Below are 23008 nucleotides of genomic sequence, written 5' to 3'. Positions count from 1 at the left end.
TTTATACCAATCCTTTTTTTGACGCTTACCTATCTCGCTGTTCTGAACCTTACGCCATCGCTGTTCTGCACGTTGCGGTGAGTAGCGAGGCGACTTGACGTGACGAGCGGCATGATGCTAATAATGAACTCGAGTACTTCGATGCTTACAACGCTTTGGGGACATGTAGGCCTAATGATCTCATATGCATATTATTTGGACGCTACTACGAAGCCATATAGGTGCTTTCTAATATGCTGCCTGTTGCCTTAACCGGACCATGTGACTACTCCACGGGAGAGGCCGACCAGAGCTGTCCAAATTCCTAACTCTTAGTATCTTCCTGGCATCCTCTTTGAGGTTAAACACAAGGTGACTTAAGGCCAATAAGCGGCAGATAACTCAGAGGGAAAGGATGCCGCTGCGCCTAGGGGGTAAATATTAAAAGATAACTAGTTGAAACTAGGCTTTAGGATATATACTGTTGCCATGGCCCAAGGCCTTACCGGCGGTCTAGTCATTTTCGAGGCCTCCAATAGGAGGCTTTTAGAGGAATTCGCAAACGAGTACAAGGAGGGATAGTTCAGCCGTTTCTATTAAATATATTCTTACTTCGGCATTAAACGATTTAAAACAACAGCATCAGCGAACACAACAACAACACCCCTATTTCAACCAAAACACCAAGGCAAAAAAAGGAGAAGGCCGCAATCCCCTTCCTGACGGACCATCATCTAGCAACCAATCTGCTCGGGGTAACCAGATCAGTGTCGGAATAGTCAGTGATCAGGATCGTGATAATGAGTTCACATGGGCTGCCGATGATCCAGATGTCATTAATGTTAAGACTGATAAGCGTGCCCCGAAGATTCGAAATTACCGCGACCTTGCTGGTGAGAAGGAGCAGATCTGTACCCATTGGGACTATTTGGCATCTATGTGGGAGCCCAATCAAGGAAGGATCTCCGACGGACCCCTCAATGATAATCAGGGAGGCCGCAACAGCTAATATGTAGTTAATTTGAGTGTTTCTAAGCCAACTCCTCATCTGCTGCCAGCCGTTTCTCTGTTGTCAAACTTTCCTCTATTGCCAAGGAAAACACCACCTGCTGTTACAATAAGTCATAACCTGAGATACAATAATCCGGGACTTCTGTCTTAAAGGCGTGGCCTAGATCCATTGCCATACCAAAAAACACGTCGTACATGCAGTAATTGGCGGGAGCTTGATCAAATCAAAGTGAAGTGTGGATTGAGTATGCAAAGCACTAAAAGCAAAGATAGGCATGGTCACCGGCTAAAATACATGTAGGTGCTTGGTGTGCTACAAGCAGGCCTAAGGTAATAGTAGTACCTTCCCGTTTCTCATAGTGCGTAGAAGTTACTCGTCCCAAGGCCCTGGTATATCTTGTCTGGGTTAAGCCCGTATGGTCTGGGTCGAGAGCGCTACCAGGTGTGTGTCCAGTAAGCGCTGCCGAGCCTTTCCGACGCCAGCCGTGTAGTTGACCCCCCTGTATAAGTTATATGTAGGTTTCGTCAGCTGTTTTGATTCGACTGAGGCTCTGCTGATTTTGGTAGAGATCCGAAATAGTAGTCGCTCTCTTACCTCGTCGTGGCTGACATGCTTTAACACTAAACTAAGCCGCCCTGCTATTTATTTGGTGTGGACGGGAAAGTTGGACAGGAGACTATGTATCTTAAGACCCCCGACGACGTAGGATCTTAAGATTTATTTTCCAAATATGCAGTTTAGGGCTGTGGTGGAGGTTCGGGGCAGTAGTGTTACTAGTGTATAACTCTGTATATATATTAGTAGGTCCCCTTCGAATTACATCCGATATTTGGTTGATGCCACCAGGATCTGGTCTCGCCGTGCTCGTTTTCCTTGGCGGGAGTTTAGAGATAGACAATATACTAAGTCCGCGAGATCTATAGCATACCCTTCCTTCTAATCCAACCTCGGTGTATTGCATAAATCCTTTAGGATTTGAACGTGAGTCCTCGGACTTTCATACATTCATAGGTATCTTAGGTATATACATAACTATATACTTTTCTCCAACCCCCGCAATCCCTTCTGAAAGATGGCGTCTCGCACGCTCTCCTATTTTAACGGCTAAGAAGAAAACGCTTTTACGCTATTTACAACACGGGAATAAATGAAACCGCGAAGGAACTTCGAACAAGCAGTTGCCAGAAAGTCACTTTTTTATTTCATATCATCGTTCACTGAGGCTGGGGCTCTGGAGTTTGTCCCTCTTGCACCCAACTCCCCTTTTTCGTCAAGTTCATGCTGCCACTTCACATTTGACCAGGCCCGATCCCTGTAATCCACTTACACACGCATTCGCCAGTCTCCTCGTCCCATACGAGTCGCATTTCGGGAATGCACATCAAATGACCACAGTCCATAGGCAGGGGCGTGGAATTTGGTGGCTTTGTAGTGGTGAGTCCTTTTGTTATTGTTTCCATTGTTGTCTTAGAAGGGGGAGACGTAGGTGAAGTTGTGGCTGTGGTTGACGAGGTGGTCGATTTGCAGACACAATGCGGGATTTGATCGGAATGCCACGTTGGCGTCTCGAGAGGATCAGGACAGGGCACATAGTAGCATGCTGGGATAGAGTCGAGGGAGGCTTTCATTAGGGTGTGAGTTGGTACCGAGGCTGTGGCTGTGGTTGAAGAGGTAGTTGATTTGCAGACACAATGCGGGTTTCGATCGGAATACCACATTGGTGTCTCGAGAGGATCCGGGCAGGTCACGCCGTAGCATGCTGGAATAGAGTCAACCGAGTCGCTAGACTCTGGGAATGGGAATGTGATGCAGGTTGTTGTCGAGGTTTCGGTCGGGGCGGTAGGTGATGGTTCCGTGCCAGGAATCCAATCGCAATGGCATGTTTCTGATGTGGGGTTGTAGACGGAAATTGTGCCTACTACTTCGCAGACGGTATCAGGGCAGTGAGAGTTTGGTGGATAGGGAGTTATGGAGTGGGTAGGTGACGGGCTGATGGTGGTGGTGGTCTCCCGCTTTCCTTTGATCGGAGAACCTTTGCAGGAACAGGTGTCTGAGGTGCTGTCGTATGTTACCTGCTGCCCTTGGGGGCACCATAGAGTTTCGCAAGGCCAATAAGGCGGTTTTGGTTTCGAGGATTGGGTAGGGAGAGGAGTGGGGAAAGGATCCGGAATTTCGCAGGAGCAAGTTTTGGATACCGGATCGTAGACTGGATGCTTCAGGGTGATGCAAACTGTGTCTTTGCATAATTCTAAATCTGAGTCTGAAGATCTTTCAGTGACGCTTGCCGGTTCCAAGCCGGGAATCCAGTAGCAGGAGCAATTTTGAGTCACAGGGTCGTAAACGGGATGTTTCTCGGCGATGCATGCCATCATTGGGCATACGTGAGGTGGACGAGTTTTAATGGGTGGAGTTGGTAGTGAGAGTGAGGCAATGGGTGAGGGTTCCAATCCTGGGATCCATTCGCATTCGCACTTCCCAGAAGCACTGTTATAGACTGGATGTTGTTCCGAGATGCAATATATTCCCTTACAAAGTGATCCTCCGGGTTTAGGCGTTGGCGTTGGGCCAGGTGTTGGAGACAGCCCTGGTATCCATTCGCAAAAGCATTTCTGGGCCTCTTCGTTCCATACTGGCGTCATTTCGGCAATGCACCGGATCAAGGGGCATGTACGTCTAGCGGGCGTTGGAATAGCAGTAGGCGGAGGCGTCGGGATGATGGGAGAAGAAGCGGCAACTTCCTCTTTCTTCTGAAAGAAGGACGGGAGCCACTCGCAGTAACACCGACCTGATGTCATGTTATATATTGGCTCCATCTCCGAAATGCACATTGTGTCGGCACAAAGTTTGTGTGGAGTGGGCTCCATGCCCGGAATCCATTGGCACTCGCACTTTTGCGAGGTGCTGTTGTAAACCGGGTGCTTCGTGTCGATGCAGAACATGTCATTACACTGAGGAGCAACAGGCTCTGGGGTGACGACATCTCTTTGTTCGAGGCCAGGGATCCACTCGCAGTAGCAGGTACTGGACGAGACGTTATAAACAGGCTCTTTCTCCGAGATACATAATGTATCTCCGCAGAATGGGGCTGGGCCGAGTCCTGGGATCGGCTCGCAGCTGCAGGAATTGGTGGAAGCATTGTAGGTCGGCCGCGATTCAGCGATGCACATCAGGTTTGGGCAATCGGTATCGCAGCTACACTTTTCAGTGTCTGGATGGTAAACAACATGGCGGCCCTCCACACATTTCATCAAGGGGCAGGTGGAGGGAATCGGGTGATCAACTTCGCAAGTACATGCCTTGCTCTCTGCATTATAGACAGGAGAACTTCCGGCGGCACAAAAATAAGGGGGACGACAGGTTGGTGGCTCTGGCTTGTCGAGCTCGCAAATACAATGGCTCTCCCCTGGAACATAGAGCGGATGATACCCGGCCGCACAGCGAATAGTTGGACATGTTGATGGATCCACGCTAGTAGGAGAAGATGGAGTTGAGGCCGAAGCTATAACAGAGTAGATATCTATTTAGTAGGTGGTCGAGCAGGAGATGCAAAAGCAAAAGGGGAAGTGGGAATAACCTACCAGTACTAGCGCTGTCCCCGGACAACGGGTTCGGGAGCGCGAGCGTCCCGATGCCGTTCAGCCCTATGGCCAGGAGGCAGAGCGAACGAAACAACATCATATAGTTGTATTAAATAAAGGTATGCTAAAGTAAAGTAAAGTAAAGTGGACTGGGCTGGAGTAAAGTACCCGATCCCAGGCTCGAATCTTGAATTGATTCACTTTTACTTTCGAGACGTCAGTGGCTCCGAGACAACTTATTTTCCACTGTCGTCACCAACCCCTTATATCTTGAAATAAATTGAAAAATTTGTCCTTATTAATATTGTAGCCTGCTGGTTAGCCGTTTTTATGGCGCGGTGACACGGAGGATTTGCCGATACATTCCAGGCTATTTTCTTATCGTGATACGAGGGTTGGCGACTGGGAACAATATTAGCCATAGATACCCGCGTGGCCACAATTTGCAGCATAGATTACCCTGGTTTTTCATTGGGGGGACTGTGTACGGATAGTGGATCGTAATAACAGCCTAGAATGGATTTCCCTTCTTGAAAATATTGATCAGCATCTTGGCCCTCGGAAGTACAGACCGAAATTCTATTTTTATAGGCCCTGCAACTATTTGCTAAATGGCTGGACGTCATGGGATGAGAATGCTCTCTTGGATCGTTCCATCCGAAAATAAAAATGGAGGGATAAAGTGGCAATGTATGTCTTGGTAAACCGTACAATAGCAGAAATCTCGAAGTCTGGACTGTGACTGTTCTGCCTATTGAACCGTACAGTCCTTGTTTAATATTATGTGCCGGGTCGACCGTTAGATATAAGCGGTACTTGAAATTATAGAAATTGTTGAAAGTGAGAATAAACGCAAATCCATTGACTCTAGTTGATTCTCTGACTGAGCGGAGCGGAAGCTCAATCCTGACTCTAACGGTACGACGGAGCAAGGGGGGAGCATGGCGGGGTTGGCGAACGGCTTAAGGTTGAATTTAGGGGGCTTGCTAATGCAAGGGGCGAGCCTAATAGTACATCGGCATCAAACTTGGCGTCAGTAGAGCAACATTTAGCTGGACTTGGAGATGCGAACAAACAAGTACTTCCGGTATATGTACGTAACTGTGTCATGTATACTGGCGATAGCCCTTATCCAAGTGAATACGAGGCTCTGGCATGGTTAACGGGGGAGATCTCGGTTGAAACCAGGAGGAAATTGACGTAACTCATAAGGCGGAAACACATTCGCCCCGCCTTTTTTCAAATGTCCATCGGGGAGTAGGTCTCCGGAGAGAAAAGCTTTATAAAGGGAAAGACTTTCTGCTAGTGTGGCTGGGTAAAGGTCGTAGACTCGTAGTCAACTTTACCTCTAGAGCCATGTTATTCTAGCCTATCTCAAGCCCTGTTTCCAAGCTCTGTGACAATTTGCCGCGAATTCTGATAAATTATTTTTGCATTTGTAAAAGACATCGCTGCGCTCTTTAGCTTGGTTGCGCTCAAGTTTTCATTCCTTGTGTTGAGACGCGACAGCTCTAGGCTCTGTAGACATGCAAGAGGTTAGAGCTCTGCACGATTTAATCACTCCGGTTGAATCGCCTGCTCTTGCATCGAAATTCACTTTCCCCAACGACGAGCGTCGCTCGTTTGAGGACAGCCAAGCGAGAAAGGCCAAAAATAAAAATAAAATAGAGCGGTTAAAGAAAGAAACTGCAAAAGAAATACCCAATTATCAGTTCCAAATGGGATACCGAGAAACTCAAGCTTTTGTTATCTCTGGCGGAGCGTCCAGGGTCATCCTAGGTTGTCTGTTGATCGGTGGTTCAACCTCGGAAAAGCGTTAATATCCCCACTGTACCAGCAGGCCTAGTCGCCTGTCTCCAGTTGTTATACGGTTTCTGCTTATTATGTTATATATAGGAGTGGTCTGAGGTGCCACCCCAAGACTGGCCACAGGTACACTAGGACGGGCTCTTAGAGGGACCCCAGGTTCCTATGGCACATCATGCTAATATCTAGATTCCGTTTATGATTTCTGGATCTGTGAAGCTTGGGAATTTCCAACTTGAAGGGAGCATACAATTCGATGAGTCTTTGCCATTCGAGAACGAAAGCTTACACAGAGCTATGAGTAGGTGAAAAATTTGCGCCGCTTCCAAGACTTTCATAAGTGTTATATTTTTGAAACAGAAGTAGGACTGTTTGTTATCTCCCTCTTAAACTTCTCCCATGCTCTTAAAATACGACGTACTCTCTTGACCATGACTTCGGATAGGAGCTACCTATTTTCCGACGCTTCACCCTCGGCCCAAGTCGAAGTATAGCTGTGTCAGAGGAGGGGCAATCCGGTTGTATCCATTCTGTACTCCACATATCCGCCGTCGCACTTCAATGGTATAATGAAATAAAGCTATAAATGATTTCGAACTGTCTCATGCGCGGCTTCTTTTTGGGGCTAAAGCAGTACTCAATCTAGAAAGTGCAAGATACCTTGAATGACGTTCATTTCCACGCCGCACTATATCGTTTGGCTGTGGACTTGGGGGACCTTGTCAGGTCGACCAAAACCACAACGGCTAGCACCAGCTGAAAGTGCGATGAACAGGGAGCTAAATGCCGTGATATTGGCCAGCGCCGGATTCACATTAATATAAATGACATTTGCTTGTTGCCTTGGTTGCCATTAGTAATGGCCAGCCATATCCGCTTAGAAATGAAAGCTAGGGCAACAGGTTAGACAGTTCTGTCTATATACCTTAACTATATCACTCGTGGCTCAATATAGTATTCGACTAGCAGCAAGCTAAGGTATATTGGATTTATTTAACCTCGCTTAAATGCAGCGAGAAGTCTAAATAAATACCCAATGGATGCGTGAGATTTGTTTTGGGCATTGAACTTGCCGATCACATTCTGCAAATATACTCGCTCGTTGTCCCGGCAGGTCTATAAAGGGCCAGCAGACTTGCTCCCCAAGCCTCCCTTCTGGTATTCCACAATTACTTCGACCAGCGGCTAATTTCGGCATAAACTCCAATGCTTGTTTTGTTGTAACCCCCCCCCGCATACAGTGTAAAGGATACTTAGATAGGAAGGGAAACTTCACCGGAACGCGAAACACAGTACGGAAAAATGGAGACAGCTCGCGATTGGTTATCTGGTAATGGTAGTAACATGGAAAAGCAGGGTGGAAAATCTCACAATCACGGCGAATAGAGCCCAAAAAGAAAACCGAATAAAAACATTATCATTTAACATTATATTACCCTGGAATAAAGTGTTACCCAATGCCAACCCCGTCCGGCCCAAACTCCATCGCCATGCATTTCCAAACGATATTAAGGTTTCATAGACCTATTAATTCCATGTTCTGGGTATGTTCAATGTATAAGGCAAGTCGCCCTCTTGATCCGACATGTTGAGTTTGACGACACTGCCCTGACTCGTGGATCGTAAGCTCCCGCTGGACGAACTACTGCTCCCATTATAAGGCCTCCTGCTCTGTGCAAAGCTATCCGCACTAGGTTTCCTAGATACCACACAGTTCCTGCTTCTAGGTGTAGCTGGTGCGGTGCTGAATATCGAGCGTTTCATCGGTGAGTTTCGACTTGTGTCTATAGCCCGAGATCGTGCCGTTCGGATAGTACCTTCACTTCCGCTGCGGCTCGTTAGGCTGCGAGAGGATGCCAGCGACGGGCTCCGAGGAGTTTTGGGGGTCGAACTCAATGACGCATCGTGATAACTATTCCCTTCTAGCTCGATACCAAGACTTCCGAGAATTGGCGGGCTGAGGGGGGCCATACTACGCAGGACTTCGGCGAATTCATTCATGAGGACCCGGAAATTATGTTCGCTAATTGCGCGTGAACCAAATCGTGCGCATTCATAGCTGATCAAAAACTGGCCGGCTGCGGATGTGGACGTAATCACTCCAATGCTAATAAGATGTCCAATGTAATCCCGAAGGCCCACAGAAGCTGTTCGCTGTAGTAATTGCACCGCTCGTATATCAGGCATTGGTTGCTCGGGGTTTGATTCGGTATCCAATGGTGCAAGCGAAACAGCCCTTGCCTCGATAAGGTGAGGTAATTCCAATATTACTATGGTGTACTGTAGATTTGGTAAATCTGGAGACGTAGGTGACGCCCATCCATTGTGAGAGATCTCTCCCCAGACAGGCCGCGGAGGGAGAATATCGATTGTGTCTTCCTCCTTTTCCGATTGTAACTTGCGACGGAGCCATCCGCTTTCCCTGTCCTTGCCTTCGGAATCCGGCAGTTTGGCGATTGAATCTCGAGCATCTGGCACAGACACAGTGATGGCTGGTTGTGGGGATATGCGTGGTCGAGAATCCCATGCTATAGCGGCGCTTCTGTTCAGACCTGCAACGATCATTCTCCTGACATATTTGGTTACCTCCCCCTTCTCCACCGGAATCCATGTCTTCGGTATGCCACTTAGAACTGCCCTGTTCGTATAGAGCCTTGAGGCGTAGATCAGAAATGCAAAGAAGATGGTGATGAAGTAGCACCCAGCTATCACGAAGACATTGTAGAGCTGTTTGTTGGTGAGGGCTTGTCGGATGGCATCGGCGGGTGTAATGGTCAATAGCCCAACCAAGACGATACAGAGGATGGTGAAGAATGAGGTATAGAAGATGCGGAATAACAAGCGGAGGTTCATCGTTGGGGCATGGCCCGCAAGAGCTTACAGCTCAGGCGGAAGCTTGATCTCGAGATCGCGTCATTGATTTGATTTGTATTGCTCGGGTTCTCTTCCCATGGGCAGAGCAGCAGCCTTGGAAGATTCGCAGTAGATAAGGATCTGAATGAAGGGACCAAAATGATTCTCTATCAAATTGCGGGTGTTGTGGTTGTAATAGAGGGAGATGAATACCTGGCTCGAACCTGTTTGCGATGGCTCGTGAAAGCACTTTGTAAAGTCGCGAGGCACTTCACCAGCCTCGCAACTGACAAGGGTCAATTTCCCGTGTGGCTGGTGCTCGGTTATGAAAAGGGGCGCGAGTCGGCAACCGACCACCTCTTGTGACCTTCCATTGGCGACATAGCCATAATCACCGACCTACTCCGTACTTAGGTACGTAGTATTATCCATTTATTCCCAATAAGTTCCTAGGAGGCGCATTGATTGAAAAAAAAAATCCAAGATTATACATTGACAGGCGGATGACAGGTTTCACAGCTGCGTCTATACCTAAGTCGGTACCTCGAGCCGTCGCTACGTGTCCATCCAGACTGCAGAAGCAAAACTCAACGCAAGGATTCCAGGCCTCCGCAAAACAAATTCCTTAGAGCTATATTCCATGCGTCTAAGCAGCGAAGATCCTTGGAGCTAAATCGTCACTAGATCGAAGGTCGATAGAATCTATCCAAGCAGTGTCCCCTGATGTCACGTAGGTGCAATACTTCAATTAAACCCCTATAGACCCAAAGCAAGCTTACTTCCTTAGAAGGCAGGGTTTCGCCGCTGCTTAGGGACTTTATTTCGTGAAGAGCAACTTTGTGAGCATCGTCAGCGATATTCTACGCTTGTCGTCCGATGCTTCAGCCGAATTGGCCGCGAAGCCGAAAGATAGAGCTTCGGACTTTTGCATCGGCCTAGCCTTGGAATTGAGGAACTCCGCCACCCTCATCTAACCATCGTCGCCATCCTATGCCGCTTGTCAGTTGGCAAATATGATACTACGTAATAGCGAATTAATGTGATCATAAGCTCATCGGCAGTCACGGTTATTATACAGCAGTAGTACAAGTAAGTGGCTGGAAAATCCTCCACAAAAGCAATAAGTGCCCACGTAGTCGCTGCACGTACTTTTTATCACACCTGGGGATATGCCGGTAGGTGCGGAGTACGCTTACCTTAATCTAGCTACGAAGTATTCCAACCCCTAATAAGTAATAAAATATGAAAAAGGAATCCAAGACTATGCGCCGTCACTAACCCGTTAGCTGTCACAGACATAGAGGCTATCGTTTTCCTCGTGCCCCTGACCTAGACGCGCAGCCTCGCGTAATATGAAGTTCTGATTGGCGTCCGACCTCGCTCCTTGTTATCAACCAGCCGCACCTTCGATCTAGACCATACGGAGAATCGCCGGGTTTAGATTTAATGAGGGTTAGGAGCCAAGGCTTAGGGTTTGTAGCTTGCAGCTTGTTCATTTGTATTATGTACCTTTGAGCTGAACGACAATTGTTATAACTACAGCTGGCATCATGGCCTGGCAGGACGAATTTCAACTGTACATATATATGTGTCCACGTGTGAGACAATAACGCTAAAGCGAACACAGGAACGTAGCAACATAGAGGGGCGTTCTGGGGTGGTCCAAGAGGCGACATGAAACATAACGTGGCTGGGCGAGAAGCAAGGCAATGGGTGAATCGTCCAGGTTCGAGTTCAGGTAGCCGAGTATCGTAGATGGCTCCCCTCGTATCCAAATGCCCTTGCTCGAATCCCGCTCTTCCTGTGTTACTCCGAATCCCCAAGCCCTTAAATCCCGAAGCCCAAACTCCTCGCTAAATCCGATTCGGCCGAGGGGCTCATTCGTAGTACGTACAAAACAGATGGTCGATTCACAATGACGAGCCTTTGGTGTTAGGGCGAGGAAGAGGCTTGAGCCCGGTCATACTATCCGACTCTTCTGAAAAGCTTCGATTCTGAGTTTTGTTGGGGTATGATCGTGTAGCGCCATGGTGTTCTGCATCTACTTCTGCGAAGTTCGCCCTCCGACGACGGGACCTGTATTGCAAGGGCCTCATATTTCGTATGCTGTGCCAGAGCTTCCTGCATGCCTTTGCACTGGTTATGGTGTAGATAAGTGCATTCCAGAAGCCTTGCAGTGGGAGGACAAGGGCGGATGCATATTGGAGAGGCAGCGATATCTGTCCGGGGTGAACAACGGAGTAGACACGGTTGGCAGACGAGGGAATCCAGGTGATCATCATTGCGACGAAGAAGAGAAGAGAAACCTTCGTGTATGCCCAAGCAGCATTATTGGCCTCCATGTTGTTATGCTTGCCGCGAGGTTGGTGAGAAATCTGTACAGTGGGCTCGATTGGAATAATTGACTCCGTCATCGAGGCCCTCCTGGATTTCTCTGGGTAGGGGTAAGGGTTTACGACATTCCCTTGCGCGCTAGAAATATCCACGGTGAATTCATTTTTCGGATTGGCTGCTGGAGCTGGATACGGAACTCCGGAGTCATCGCGACGCTGGGAAGAACTTGAGGTTGGGCCCCCAACGTTCTCGTAGTTGACAGAAATATCAGTCGTTCGGGTGATTTCGTTAGGTCCCGCGAATGGGTTGGTTAGGATGATAGGCTCGGACACCGGGGTGTGGAACTTGAGGAGCTGTTGCCTCTTTACATAGATATCTTTACCAGCCCGAAGGTATATAGCCAGAGTGATGAGGATAGAGACCCTGGCAAGTGTTAGCTGCTGTAGATGGGGTACAAGTGGCCTCACATACCAGATCGGTCCATAGAAGCACGCCACCCTGAAGATATCCCAGGTACCTGCTATCCAGCACCAGAGAGTGGCATTGCCATACATGGGGCCTTTGGCCTCGGTTTTGATAAAGATGAATGAGAAGGCGAGGATGAATGGAAAGCCATAGCAGGCTGAAAGGTAGTACTTTTCTAACTTACGAAGTCGAGCCGCGTCGTACTTCTGGTAAAACGTGAGCCACACATTGCAAGCCATTGCCAGAGTCCAGTATGCATCAGCGGACATAAACCTTGGGTCACTTGTTAGCAAGACTTCGCCGACTATCAATGAAGGAACGGCCTTACAATTGGATCAGGAATGCTTGTAGCTTGCAGACGCCTGGATTGTCCAACGCATCTCTAGATATAATGGTCGCAACATTTGTGAATATGTTTCCTACTGACGCATATAAAACTAGTCGGTTGATTGGCTTGTGAAAGGCGTTGGAGACCGAGTAGGAAACGATGATGAAGACTATTCCAACGAGAGACAGCGACGAGGCAGCACGCTCTACAAACTGGAAATTGTTAAGATGGCGCTGCTCGATCTCAGCGATCTTCATCCTGGCGACTGATGCAAGCGGGAGAGTGGGAAGAGTAGGTCGGGAAAATGGTCAGATCAGAGTCTCGACGTCGACCGTCTGACTTGATCTGACAGTGACGGCTGTGTGAAGCAGCGAAGGGTGGGTTCGGCGAGGCTCGATCTTTAGTGATAGAATAGAGTTTATACACCTAGAGACGAGAGTATTGGGTTTCGAAATGTGTTGACGAGTTCTCGATCCCTCAGCGACCACAACCTCACGGAACCGGACAAGAATCAAGTGGCCTGGTTGGACATGTACCCAGTAGCGATACCAAAGGCGGCGAGGAAGTCGGGTTTCAAGTACTTGGGGGTTTGCCCACGACCACGAACCCCACAAACCCACACACTTGCGAGATGGAGGCTAAGGAGGCCGGAGATCTCTGAAATGTCTGAAATGTCTGAGGGCGACGCGCTAAGCACGAGATTCATGGAACATAGATATTGTAGCTAGTGATCTTATAGGTATACAAGGGCTACCTGCATAGCTGCAATCACAATGCCGGGGCCATGACCGACCTGACTTCGACTTGGACATGGACTCCTGGGGGCCCACGGACGGGAGGAGAGCCAGGAATAACGAGCAAGGCATGGAACGGCTGCAGGCCTGATGGTCCCCTGGATCCTTCGTCCATGTACTGTACCGTACCTCCGGCTCTGATGGGTGGGTGGAGGGAGGAGCAGCACGTACGGCTGTGTCCGTACGTGTACAGTAGTACTGCGTCAATTCTTGCAGCTTTCCCGCCCTGCCTCGCGCAGCAGATAAATAATTCGATATCAGGACGACAGCGGCCATGTGGAAGCCCTGGACGGGAGAGGAAAGGTGGCTCGGAGACAGCTGATGGGCCGCCACACGGAGGATATCAGCGCCACTTGGAGAACAAATACTCAAGTGGCGACGGGTCATGGCGGGAGAGCACGAAGGACGTCGTAGTACGCCCTCGGTACGGAGGTACACCTTGCGAAGCATTGTTGGTTGGTCTGGCTCGTACGCCGCGAGCAGTGAAAAGACTCGAGGCGGATGGACCGTGTGGCCATGATGGATAGGGATCATGGGCTGACTGCTTGCTCAGGTTGGCTGGTTGACGGCGACTCAGTGCTCGGCCAAGAGGATGGCTGAAAGGCGCTGCTCTCAGCATCCGCATCCGCATCCGCATCTGCATCAACATCAACATGAACATGACAGAGCTTCCCTGTTGTGACGGCACCAACGGTAGTCTCTGCTGCCGTGAAACCCTAAGCTCGGGTGGCACCCGATGCTCCCTACGTAGATACTAGACAGGTGCAAAGAAAGACCGTCCACCATCAGCCACCCTAGACATCTAAGATATAGTCCGAATAGGTACGGGTAAACCACCATTCGAACTTCGAACCTCGAACTTCTGTCTTGGTAAATTCTGGAAAACGTCTTCCGCGTCTCGCTGTCTGTCTGGCTCTTGGCGGCACCGTGAAACGCCGTGATGCGCGTATCGACAAACTTGAGGACGAAGAGCTGAGTACCAAGTACTACGCCTCCGCGCTGCACGAACACCTTTGTCTGTCTACGCGAGCAGCGCCAGGGCCCAGTTGCCATCGACTGAACCACCTGCTATCGATAGCGGCATTCTCAGAAAATGAGGGGAAGCTCGCATCGTCCACACGACCACATATATGAGGATCGTCGAGTGCCGGCCCTTTGGTCGACCGAGTACGCAGAGTGGCCCATTCGAGATGGATCCCGCCGTCCCAGGCTCCTGGGAGGCTTGTCCAGGACTCCAGGTCGATGCCTACGGCGTCTGCCGTGCAGATTACCATCAATTCAGGGGAAAAGTGGTTCTTACGGCCCCGCTAAATAGGATTACAGAGTAATAATGAGGCTGGAAGCTCTTAGGCCCGTTAGGAGGAACCAATGTTAGGAAGACCCCCTCGGGGTAAGCCTCCTAGGGGGAGAAAGGCTTGGATCCTTCACCCTAACTTTGGAAAAAGGACTCGCTCCCAGGCTGCTCAGGCTTCACCGGCCAAGAGACTTCAGGTCAGCAACGACGAGGGCGGGTTACAAGTTACAACGATGTTGTGGAGTCCCACAAAGGCAGGGCGAACCTTCGTACTACTTCGTACGAAGTACGTACTGAAAGTCATCCCCAACTTGCACGGACCGTGATCTTCCTTGGCCGTCCGCGATGCAACAGCCCTTACAAGAATAGTTCACAAGCAGCCCAAGTCGTCCACACCTGGCCCACACCGCTGAATTACGTGGGGTATTAAGGGCAGGCATACAGAACGCCTCCAGGAACGGCTACCACTCCCAGAGACTCTCAACGCCGCTGAATCCCAGGACGAGAAATTAACAAAATAGTTTAATTGATGCAACTCCCGAATGGGACTGCCTTAGCAGATCCAGATCGGCAAACAAAGAAGAGATACCCCGCCGAAAGGCACCCAGCAACGGCACTTGATAGATAGTCGATCCTGAACATCGCTATGGCAGCAAGAAATATCGAAGGAACAAATAGCCGAAATACCAGCTGAGCTAAGCTGACACGTGGCGGGCTGGGTAATTGCGAAACCCAATATTATTGGCAACGATATGCGGCTCGCAGCCTTTCTTACGGAGAGATGCGTACACCATTCCGTAAGGAGGGTAGAATGAGATGTTGGCTTCGAGAGATTATCAGCCCAGGAGATCTCCCAGTTGGGGTGGCTTCAAAACCGCTCTAGGAAAATCCTCCGGTCGGATCCCCATCGAGTGTCGTTCCCAGACGGTTCACAAATCAAATCAAGAGCCACAAGCCATACTAGGATCTCTCCCTTTTTCCTAGCGTGTTCCCCGCATTTATTGGTCATGTCGTGGGTGGTGCTGTGCGCCTTATGCGTGGACGTTGCCTTCGCGAAGTTACCAACCGAGCCCTGCAAGTCATGGTGTTGATACTCCGTACTGCAGCAGGCATGTCGCCCGTTGGCTGTTGGCTGTTGGCTATGGCCAGTTGACTGACCATTATTGTTTGCTCGGGGGGACGACAAAGTACTTCTCGGTACCAACCTCGGAACTCGGAATTGATGCCACTCCTTGGCCTGTGGATGACTATGGATAACTTGGGGGGTGACACAGCATCCCGAATGTCACCCTCTTCCACTTTTCCTCTAGGATTAGACCAAGCTTTATTGGTAGCGCGAGTGATGAACCGCCTGGGTGTCACAAGGAAAAATCTCCACATGTAATTTGGAAACAAAAGCAAAACATCCAAGGGAAGTGCCGTGCTGGAGATTTTTTTGGTTCGTTCGATCGAAGCTTCAGACGATTGCGTCTTCAAGACTGCGCACGCCGTACGGCAATCACTCCCTGGTGGATAAGGGCATACGTACGTGGCGAAACATAGATGGCGACCTTCAAACTACAGAGCATCACCTGCAGAGCGCCGGGAACTGTTGGATTCTGCAGGCAGCTTCTGCCTCAATTCGATTTTCTTCTCTGAATCTCCGCGGGTAGCTAGGTCCTAGCTTCTTCTCACCTTGCCCTTCACGCATCAGGGACCTGGGAGATGAAAACAGGGGCCTACCGTATTAGAATCTCAACAAGGCAGTTCCAACATGATGATCTGTGTGTTTCTGAACCTGCCATCATTTACAACATTCGGGCCGAGCATTTCTGCCATCCAAATATCCCCAAAGCTACCTCGCAGGCCGACTTGTTGGTTATCAATCTAATAGTTGATGGTCCTATTACTTCTACGATACACTGGATTCCTTTTTAAATGTCTTGCGGCAAGTGGGTTTGTGGGGATTCTTAGGCTCTTGGTATTTTGAATTCCTGGGATTCCCCAGAATCTGGTGGAAACCAGATAGCCTCAAGAAATCCTAACTTCACTCAGATTCCACTTCAAATGACCGGCAATAGGTTCGGTTAGTAGGAATCGGTACTCCATAGAGGGCTAAGTTAAGTCTGGACTTGGGCTAAGCCACGCCAGAAGCCGGAGACTGACCTAAAAGCCTCATCTCCGAACCCAGTACATAACGATTCTGACTTCAGCATCTCTGAGCCCGATCTCGACCATCGATGGTGTCAGGGGCACTTCGCTACTACCGTGGGCCTTGAGGGTCCCCATACTAGACAGCACGGAGTAATACTATACGGGCGGCGGTACTCGAGGTAGCACAGAGTCTGCATTCTCAAGATTTGTTGGTGGGGCACCTCCAATAACCTCTTATTTTCTGCAGGCGGTTTTGATGCTCCTCAGATCATGGGAAACCCCATCGAAATGCCACTTGTCGAAACATATGTTGAGCTCCATATTTGATCGTGACAAGGGGACAGATAAGAATACTACGTACAGAGTATTGCAATCGCGAGGCAACACTACCCGGGTCATCCACGGCGCCGCACCGCAAGCCCGCAGGTTTATCGTCTCGAGCTGTGCCACCTTTATCGGTTTCATCGCGAATCTTCGCGGGACGTAAGAATACGGGGGATTACCAGCGCAAGACGTCGGAGACACATGGTGTAAGCGGTCGTAAAATGCTAGATGTGATTGGATTTTCACCTCAACCCACGATTACGTATAGACTGAGTTACGGAAGCAGCTCGTCAACCCAGCAAATGCGCGGACGATGCGTCCCTCATATCGCATACCCTCCAACAGAAGCCAAACTCTGGAGAAACGTATTACTGTACGATAAGATAGGAATATCGTCACCACATCCTCGAATACTGTGACAACGTCCGTCCGTCGATACAGCCAGGCCAGCTTACGGCTCATCGCAAAAACGTTCTGTTTTGTCTCGGTTCGTTCGGAGTACATTTGCTGCAGGGACAACGCCGGCTGGGGAAATTCATATACGGTGGTGAGCCGATTGGATTGATGCCTGCGATCGCTCGGACCGTCCCAGAACAGGTTCAACAGGAGGAGCCGCTTCGGCTTGGACCGGGGCACTGTTCAGACCGCTGCCACTTCGTAAGTGGGCTCCAGTTTTCGACACAGCCCATGATTACCCTCGAAATGTTGAAACAATAATAATGCTGGGCAACCTTATCAAATGCTGAACAATCACCCATCCGAACTACTTAGTGGAAAAATAGCAAGAATACGTGGGGCTACTTGGCGGTGAGGAATACTATGCTGGTCTCGTCCCAATAATCACGCACACTTGGTACAAAGACAAGGAAAGAGGCTGACTTCAAGAGGCCCGTTCTAAGCACGTGAATCCTCATATCCCGAGAAGGAATAGTCCATACAACTTGCTCTATCGATGCCTCTGCATACGATATTGTGATTGAGATGCAGTCTTTCTCTCTCCGAGCTCACGAGTCAATGCCGACCTCCTACGATAAGAACGCCATTTTTCTCTCAGTCCTCCACTGGGCCGTTTGCTTCCGCTACTTCGTTTTGTGCACTGATCACTTTTATAATCATATACGTAATGCAAGCGCACCCAAAATGCTTCGAGTCGCCATGCCAATTTGATCAAGGAAGTGCTTTGTTGGGCTGTATCAAATCACCTTCATTGCACCAGTCATAGAATATCGGTACCCCGCTATTGGAGGTTCACATAGACCACAGCGGGGTGGCGGTTTACTCGATCTCTGCACTTCCCTTGTGGCTTTTCATCTCTGATTACAAGGTGCGAGCTGTGGAGGCGTCCGATAGCTCAGGCAACCGAAGTCAAAATCTCCGTCGCAGTCTGGCTCGCTCGGTCGCTCACCACTAAAGCTACGATAAAGTGGCGTTCTATAGAAGGTTCTGACAGCACCGTGCTACCCGACTTGGCGACTTAGTCTACAATATTGCTAGTAGACACCGCCGCTATTCCACTTTGAAAACAAGAGCGGAGGTCTCAAGAACAGACTTCACGGACAGAATCCACATTTCAAGCCATGACGGTTATGTGCCAGACCCACATTGTCATAACGTTTTGCTTCCTGTACCCGAGCCGCTAGGACCGGGAAATATGTGAATGTATTTTCCTCTAGACTCTAGATTTCGTGTGCCGCAGCTGTACGCGTGGCCCAAGCATACGGTGTGAAGAAGCGAGAGCGCTGTCATAGTAATAAACTTGGCAGCAAGTCTTCATGTCTCCACCATACGCTATCGAATAGGGCTTCCTTTTCTTTGCTCTTCCTTGTTCATGCTTTGACCTTCTAATTCCTTCTTCTGCCGCTAAACTCATGCAAAAGGTTATCGTTTTATGTAAATACTGTCATTCTCTAGCAGTCTACCTCTAGTGGTAAACGAACGACTAAATTTACATCAATCCCAGATCTTCATAAACGGGAACTCAAACCAAAATCTCGGAGATAATGTTTTATCTCCCGCGATAATGCTACAATTTAGACTTGGTTATTATCGAGATAATTGGAAGAACAGCCTTTTACTTTTTAAGTTCATCTCAACTTCCAAAACATTTAATAGCTTTTCTAGGAAACCTTTAGTTCAATTTTCTTGTTCAGTAAATTGGTAGATATAATCTAGCTTGCTTCTTTAATGCGAAAAAGTATTTCACATGTGCTAACTACATTCGTCCGGTTATACATGCACTGCCCTGTAAATAGGACTTGTTATATTGTCGTGGTTAAATACTGTTGAATGGGGTTATCTACAGTTGGTGCCAAATTTCCACACACAGTCTAAGTGAGACTTGAAGGATATCATCTATGTACCTTTCATCCTACTTCTAGATATTCAAGAACCGACATTACCCCAAACGACCATCTCCCTCACTAAATGTCAACACACGATTATTCCACTACCGGTTCGGCATACATATATACGAATGAACACCATCCCACTCCCTCAAATTTAAATTTGAATTACTCGCACGCGTCAGTACAACCATATCCCAGAATCAGATATGTGATCCCTCATCTCCTTTCCTAAAGCCTCGTATGAAGCGGTAAGCTGCATGATCGTCGGAGACCTGCCTGCATACCCATGAATGTATGTGTTGCCTGTAAACACGGGAAGTGGCATATTGCGTTGCAATCTAGTGACGTCGGATAATAACATTTGGTACTTTAGTTGTTTGCTTCCTATGTACCTAGGCTTAACTTAACTTCCTCGGAGTGACGGGATGCTATTGAGCATCGAATGTTTTTGCAAGTATGTATCAGAGTTCTAGGTACGTCTTTATTAACTAGGGAACCTCAAAAGTTCTATACTACATGCATAAAACATGAGATATGTTTCTTCTGATCTTGCGGATTGATCGATAATAGGCACGAATAGATTCCATATCAACGCATTTACGGCCCTCGAAGATAACATAAACCTCTTTACAAGACAATATACATGATGGCCGTTACATCATATCATATATCTACCACGCATACTTGCCCTTCTACATGTGGCACTGTGAACAGCGGAATAAATATAAAAAGGGAATCAAGTAAGTTACTAGCTCCCTATGAGCGATTTAAGTCAGGTCTCATATCTGCTTCTACACTTTTGCTACAAGAAATTCACTAGAGTTTCGGATTCGGCTTGCCTCTACTACTAACCAAAACGAAGCCTTTAGGGCTATGACAGTTTCAATGGTAAACATTACACGAAACCCGCCTAGAAACTGGCTGAATTGGTATGTACCTCTAAATTGATATAATCCGTGGCCTGGGCTTGATGCCATTTAAGCTCCCAAAAAAGACTTCGTGACAAGGTACATGATTTTACACTCCCAGTAGGAGGATGGGAAATATAAGACGTGTAGGTTGGATGAGTTAAACTTCGCTAAAGGTATAGGTGATCCCAGTGGTTTATACTTTTCACTAAGTAGCCACATCGTGCCTATAGCCAACAAACATATGCGTCAAGAGGCACTATGCCTTGGGTTCCGTACGATGGTCAAACAATTGGATGACATAGACGGTCTTATCACACTACCTATTGCTATTAGCGATATATCGAATCCGATCTCACACTGGGCATGTCCCCGAACACCTATAAAGCTGATCTTGAGCTTAGTTCCGATCAAGGAATTATAAGAGTAGATATCCGTGATTTCGATTGCAAGCCTTTGGAAAATTTGTTGGTTTGCCGAGTGCCTAGAAGAAAAGCTGTAGTCTCCTAGGGAGACTAGGAAAATATGGGATGGGGGTTGGCAAGCAATAGTATATATAAGGTATACTCTATATATATATTCGACCTTAGTCATGGAATGTATAACACTAGCACTATACGTATAGTATCTAGATACGACCTTGGCAGACGAATTCCAATTCAGACGGACAATAAAGACTGAACTAGTGTTTAATTAGTGTATGAAGTTAGAACTTTACCGGAATACTAAGGTTGCCCTTCATATTCGTATTCAGTGACTTCCTAGAGATTACCGCAAATCCTGATGAGGCCTCGCTCTCCAAATTCCCATAATTAAAATCAAATAAGGCTATCTCCAACTCCGCGTATAAGAAATGTAGGATATATTGTGATTAGGAAAGCGTTCGTACTGGCAATAGATTTCCCGCCATATATGTGGACTACCGAGCAGCTTACACCTTCGGAGTCGACACCACCTTTTAATTTGAAGAGTTGAACGGTTGCTAGAACAGCTTGGTTTGGATCAACAGTTTTATAAATATACACGATGCATCCTCTTCTCATAAGGGTTTTAAGATGCCCCAAAGATCAAATAACACATTCCATTCAGCACTCAACATCAGCACTCAACATCGGCAAACCACTTGTGCGCCAGCGCCTCACGAGCAGTAATCCTCTTGACAAGATCAAAATTGGTCATTCTCCCAACTAAATCCATAAAATCCTGATCGAACCCCGGCTTCTCAACCTTCCAGAGGCGAAAAGGCTTCCGTCGGTTCTGCTCGTTAAACCCGCTGCGGACCACGGTGAGAATCTCGCACCACGGGCTCTCAGGGCCAAGGTGGCGCAAGAGCGTATCGAACGTGTCAGGTTCGGCGAAATAAGAGAGTTGACGCTCCAGAATGATAGAAAGAGGCTCCATCTCAGGGTCTTCCATCTCTTGGGGGCAAAAATTACGGTTTGGGAAAGGGCGTATATACACTAAGAGGAAACATTAGTCTCTTAACGCTGTACATCTGAGGACAATGCGGAGGGAATGGTTGCAGCAAACTTACAATTATCCCAAAAGAAAACATATCAGAAGGTGAATTCACAGGACCTTGAGCATGAGCCTCAGGGCTGCGCCAAAGTTGATTGCCAACCTTAGATCCCACGATGTCACTACCAGGAGGCACATATGCAGCATCCTCGAGATCACCAAGCTGAACACTCTTTACAACGATTTTTCCGTCGACGTTCTCATAGTTAACTAGGATATTGTTTTCTTTGACATCTATCAACGATTAGTTCCTTTGCAGTAAACGGGGGTTTATTCATAAAAGAGGACGTGCCAGCATGAACGATATTCTTGTTATGCAATACTGCAAGGCCACGAAGAGCATCCCCCAGGATCCGTTTCCTTATAGCGAGTGGGATTTGCTTTTGGGCGAAGCTGAGTAAGTGGTCGGTGGCATAATCATATATGAGGATCGATTGCTCGAGAATAATGTCCCGCATGAGCCGGAGATAAGGGCTACGCTCTTGCGTGATGAGGGTTCTCTGCATATCGTAGGCTAGCTTAAATATCGAGGGGGGGAGGTCCTTGAGGACAAACTTTTGTCCGTCATCTCTGCTATGTTTTGAGAAGGAAATAAGCCTGCTGAATGACCAGGGACAGGGAGCTAATAGAATACTCAATCACGTACGAGGCAATATAGACTATCTCCGGTCTATGGTCTTTCTCTTGGAGCACGCATTCAATGGAATACTGGCGCCCAGACTCGCTAGTCAATCTTGAGCCTACAACTGGATTATTTGTCTCGTTTTGTGCAGGTGAAGGCGTTGAACAGTCAGGTGGCATCGTAATATGCCACCGCACAGGCCCGTTTGAAGGGTAGGAGGCGCTGACGTGTGGGGCGGCCGAAATCTAGGAAGCTGAATTGCTCGGCGATGTATTGCATTAAACGTTGTAGGGCATTTGAAAAGCAATGATGAGGACTGAAGAAGGTATTGGACGTTCCTAGGCCTAACTCCAGCCATTACTAAAGACGATGGGCAGGTTGTGGGTAAAATGAATTGCAAAGGACTTAATTATTTGACATTCAAAAAGTTGTTAGATGTCTAACACTTGTTGAATGACGTATAACGGTATCCGATGTTTGTTGCGTACAATACAAGCCTAGACTTCTAGCCTCGTCATGGGAGGTCATAGAGCCCAAGGATAGCAAAGCAATCTCATATGTTACTGCACCAATAACACCATCGCCGACTTGATTTCCCCGAATCCGGACTTGCTGTTGAGCATGGCGCTGGAATTGGATACGGTATATACTTCGTATGATGTTGTCAAGTTGAGCCACACGAGCCACATGGCAAATTGCGCTTGTTCTTGGCGAA

At 48.1% G+C, this 23008-nt stretch overlaps 5 protein-coding genes across 5 annotated transcripts; 1 reads left to right on the top strand and 4 right to left on the bottom strand.

Moving 5' to 3' along the window:
• Window positions 1-468: 468 nt before the first annotated feature.
• On the top strand, window positions 469-988 carry BP5553_00767 (uncharacterized protein; the record flags this gene model as incomplete). The annotated part of the gene is made up of 2 exons (XM_032009390.1): window positions 469-495; window positions 626-988. The coding sequence occupies 2 exons, from the start codon at window positions 469-471 to the stop codon at window positions 986-988; spliced, it is 390 nt and encodes a 129-aa protein (XP_031873444.1).
• A 1292-nt stretch (window positions 989-2280) lies between these two features.
• Window positions 2281-4158, bottom strand: BP5553_00766 (uncharacterized protein; the record flags this gene model as incomplete). The annotated part of the gene is made up of 1 exon (XM_032009389.1): window positions 2281-4158. The coding sequence occupies one exon, from the start codon at window positions 4156-4158 to the stop codon at window positions 2281-2283; it is 1878 nt and encodes a 625-aa protein (XP_031873443.1).
• A 3744-nt stretch (window positions 4159-7902) lies between these two features.
• BP5553_00765 (Uncharacterized protein) lies at window positions 7903-9228 on the bottom strand (the record flags this gene model as incomplete). Its single annotated transcript, XM_032009388.1, has 1 exon — window positions 7903-9228. One exon carries the CDS (start codon window positions 9226-9228, stop codon window positions 7903-7905), a length of 1326 nt encoding a protein of 441 aa, XP_031873442.1.
• Window positions 9229-11138: 1910 nt separating this feature from the next.
• BP5553_00764 (uncharacterized protein) lies at window positions 11139-12612 on the bottom strand (the record flags this gene model as incomplete). The annotated part of the gene is made up of 3 exons (XM_032009387.1): window positions 11139-11985; window positions 12034-12300; window positions 12356-12612. 3 exons carry the CDS (start codon window positions 12610-12612, stop codon window positions 11139-11141), a joined length of 1371 nt encoding a protein of 456 aa, XP_031873441.1.
• An 8639-nt stretch (window positions 12613-21251) lies between these two features.
• On the bottom strand, window positions 21252-22472 carry BP5553_00763 (Serine protein kinase; the record flags this gene model as incomplete). The annotated part of the gene is made up of 4 exons (XM_032009386.1): window positions 21252-21613; window positions 21684-21905; window positions 22006-22244; window positions 22318-22472. The coding sequence occupies 4 exons, from the start codon at window positions 22470-22472 to the stop codon at window positions 21252-21254; spliced, it is 978 nt and encodes a 325-aa protein (XP_031873440.1).
• Between the last annotated feature and the right edge of the window lie 536 nt (window positions 22473-23008).

The sequence above is a fragment of the Venustampulla echinocandica genome, assembly GCF_003357145.1.
Source record: "Venustampulla echinocandica strain BP 5553 chromosome Unknown scaffold_0, whole genome shotgun sequence".
In the NCBI taxonomy this organism is placed as follows: Eukaryota; Fungi; Ascomycota; class Leotiomycetes; order Helotiales; family Pleuroascaceae; genus Venustampulla; species Venustampulla echinocandica.
The sequence above is the reverse complement of the archived record's forward strand: the minus strand, read 5'-3'. Positions and strand labels throughout refer to the sequence as shown.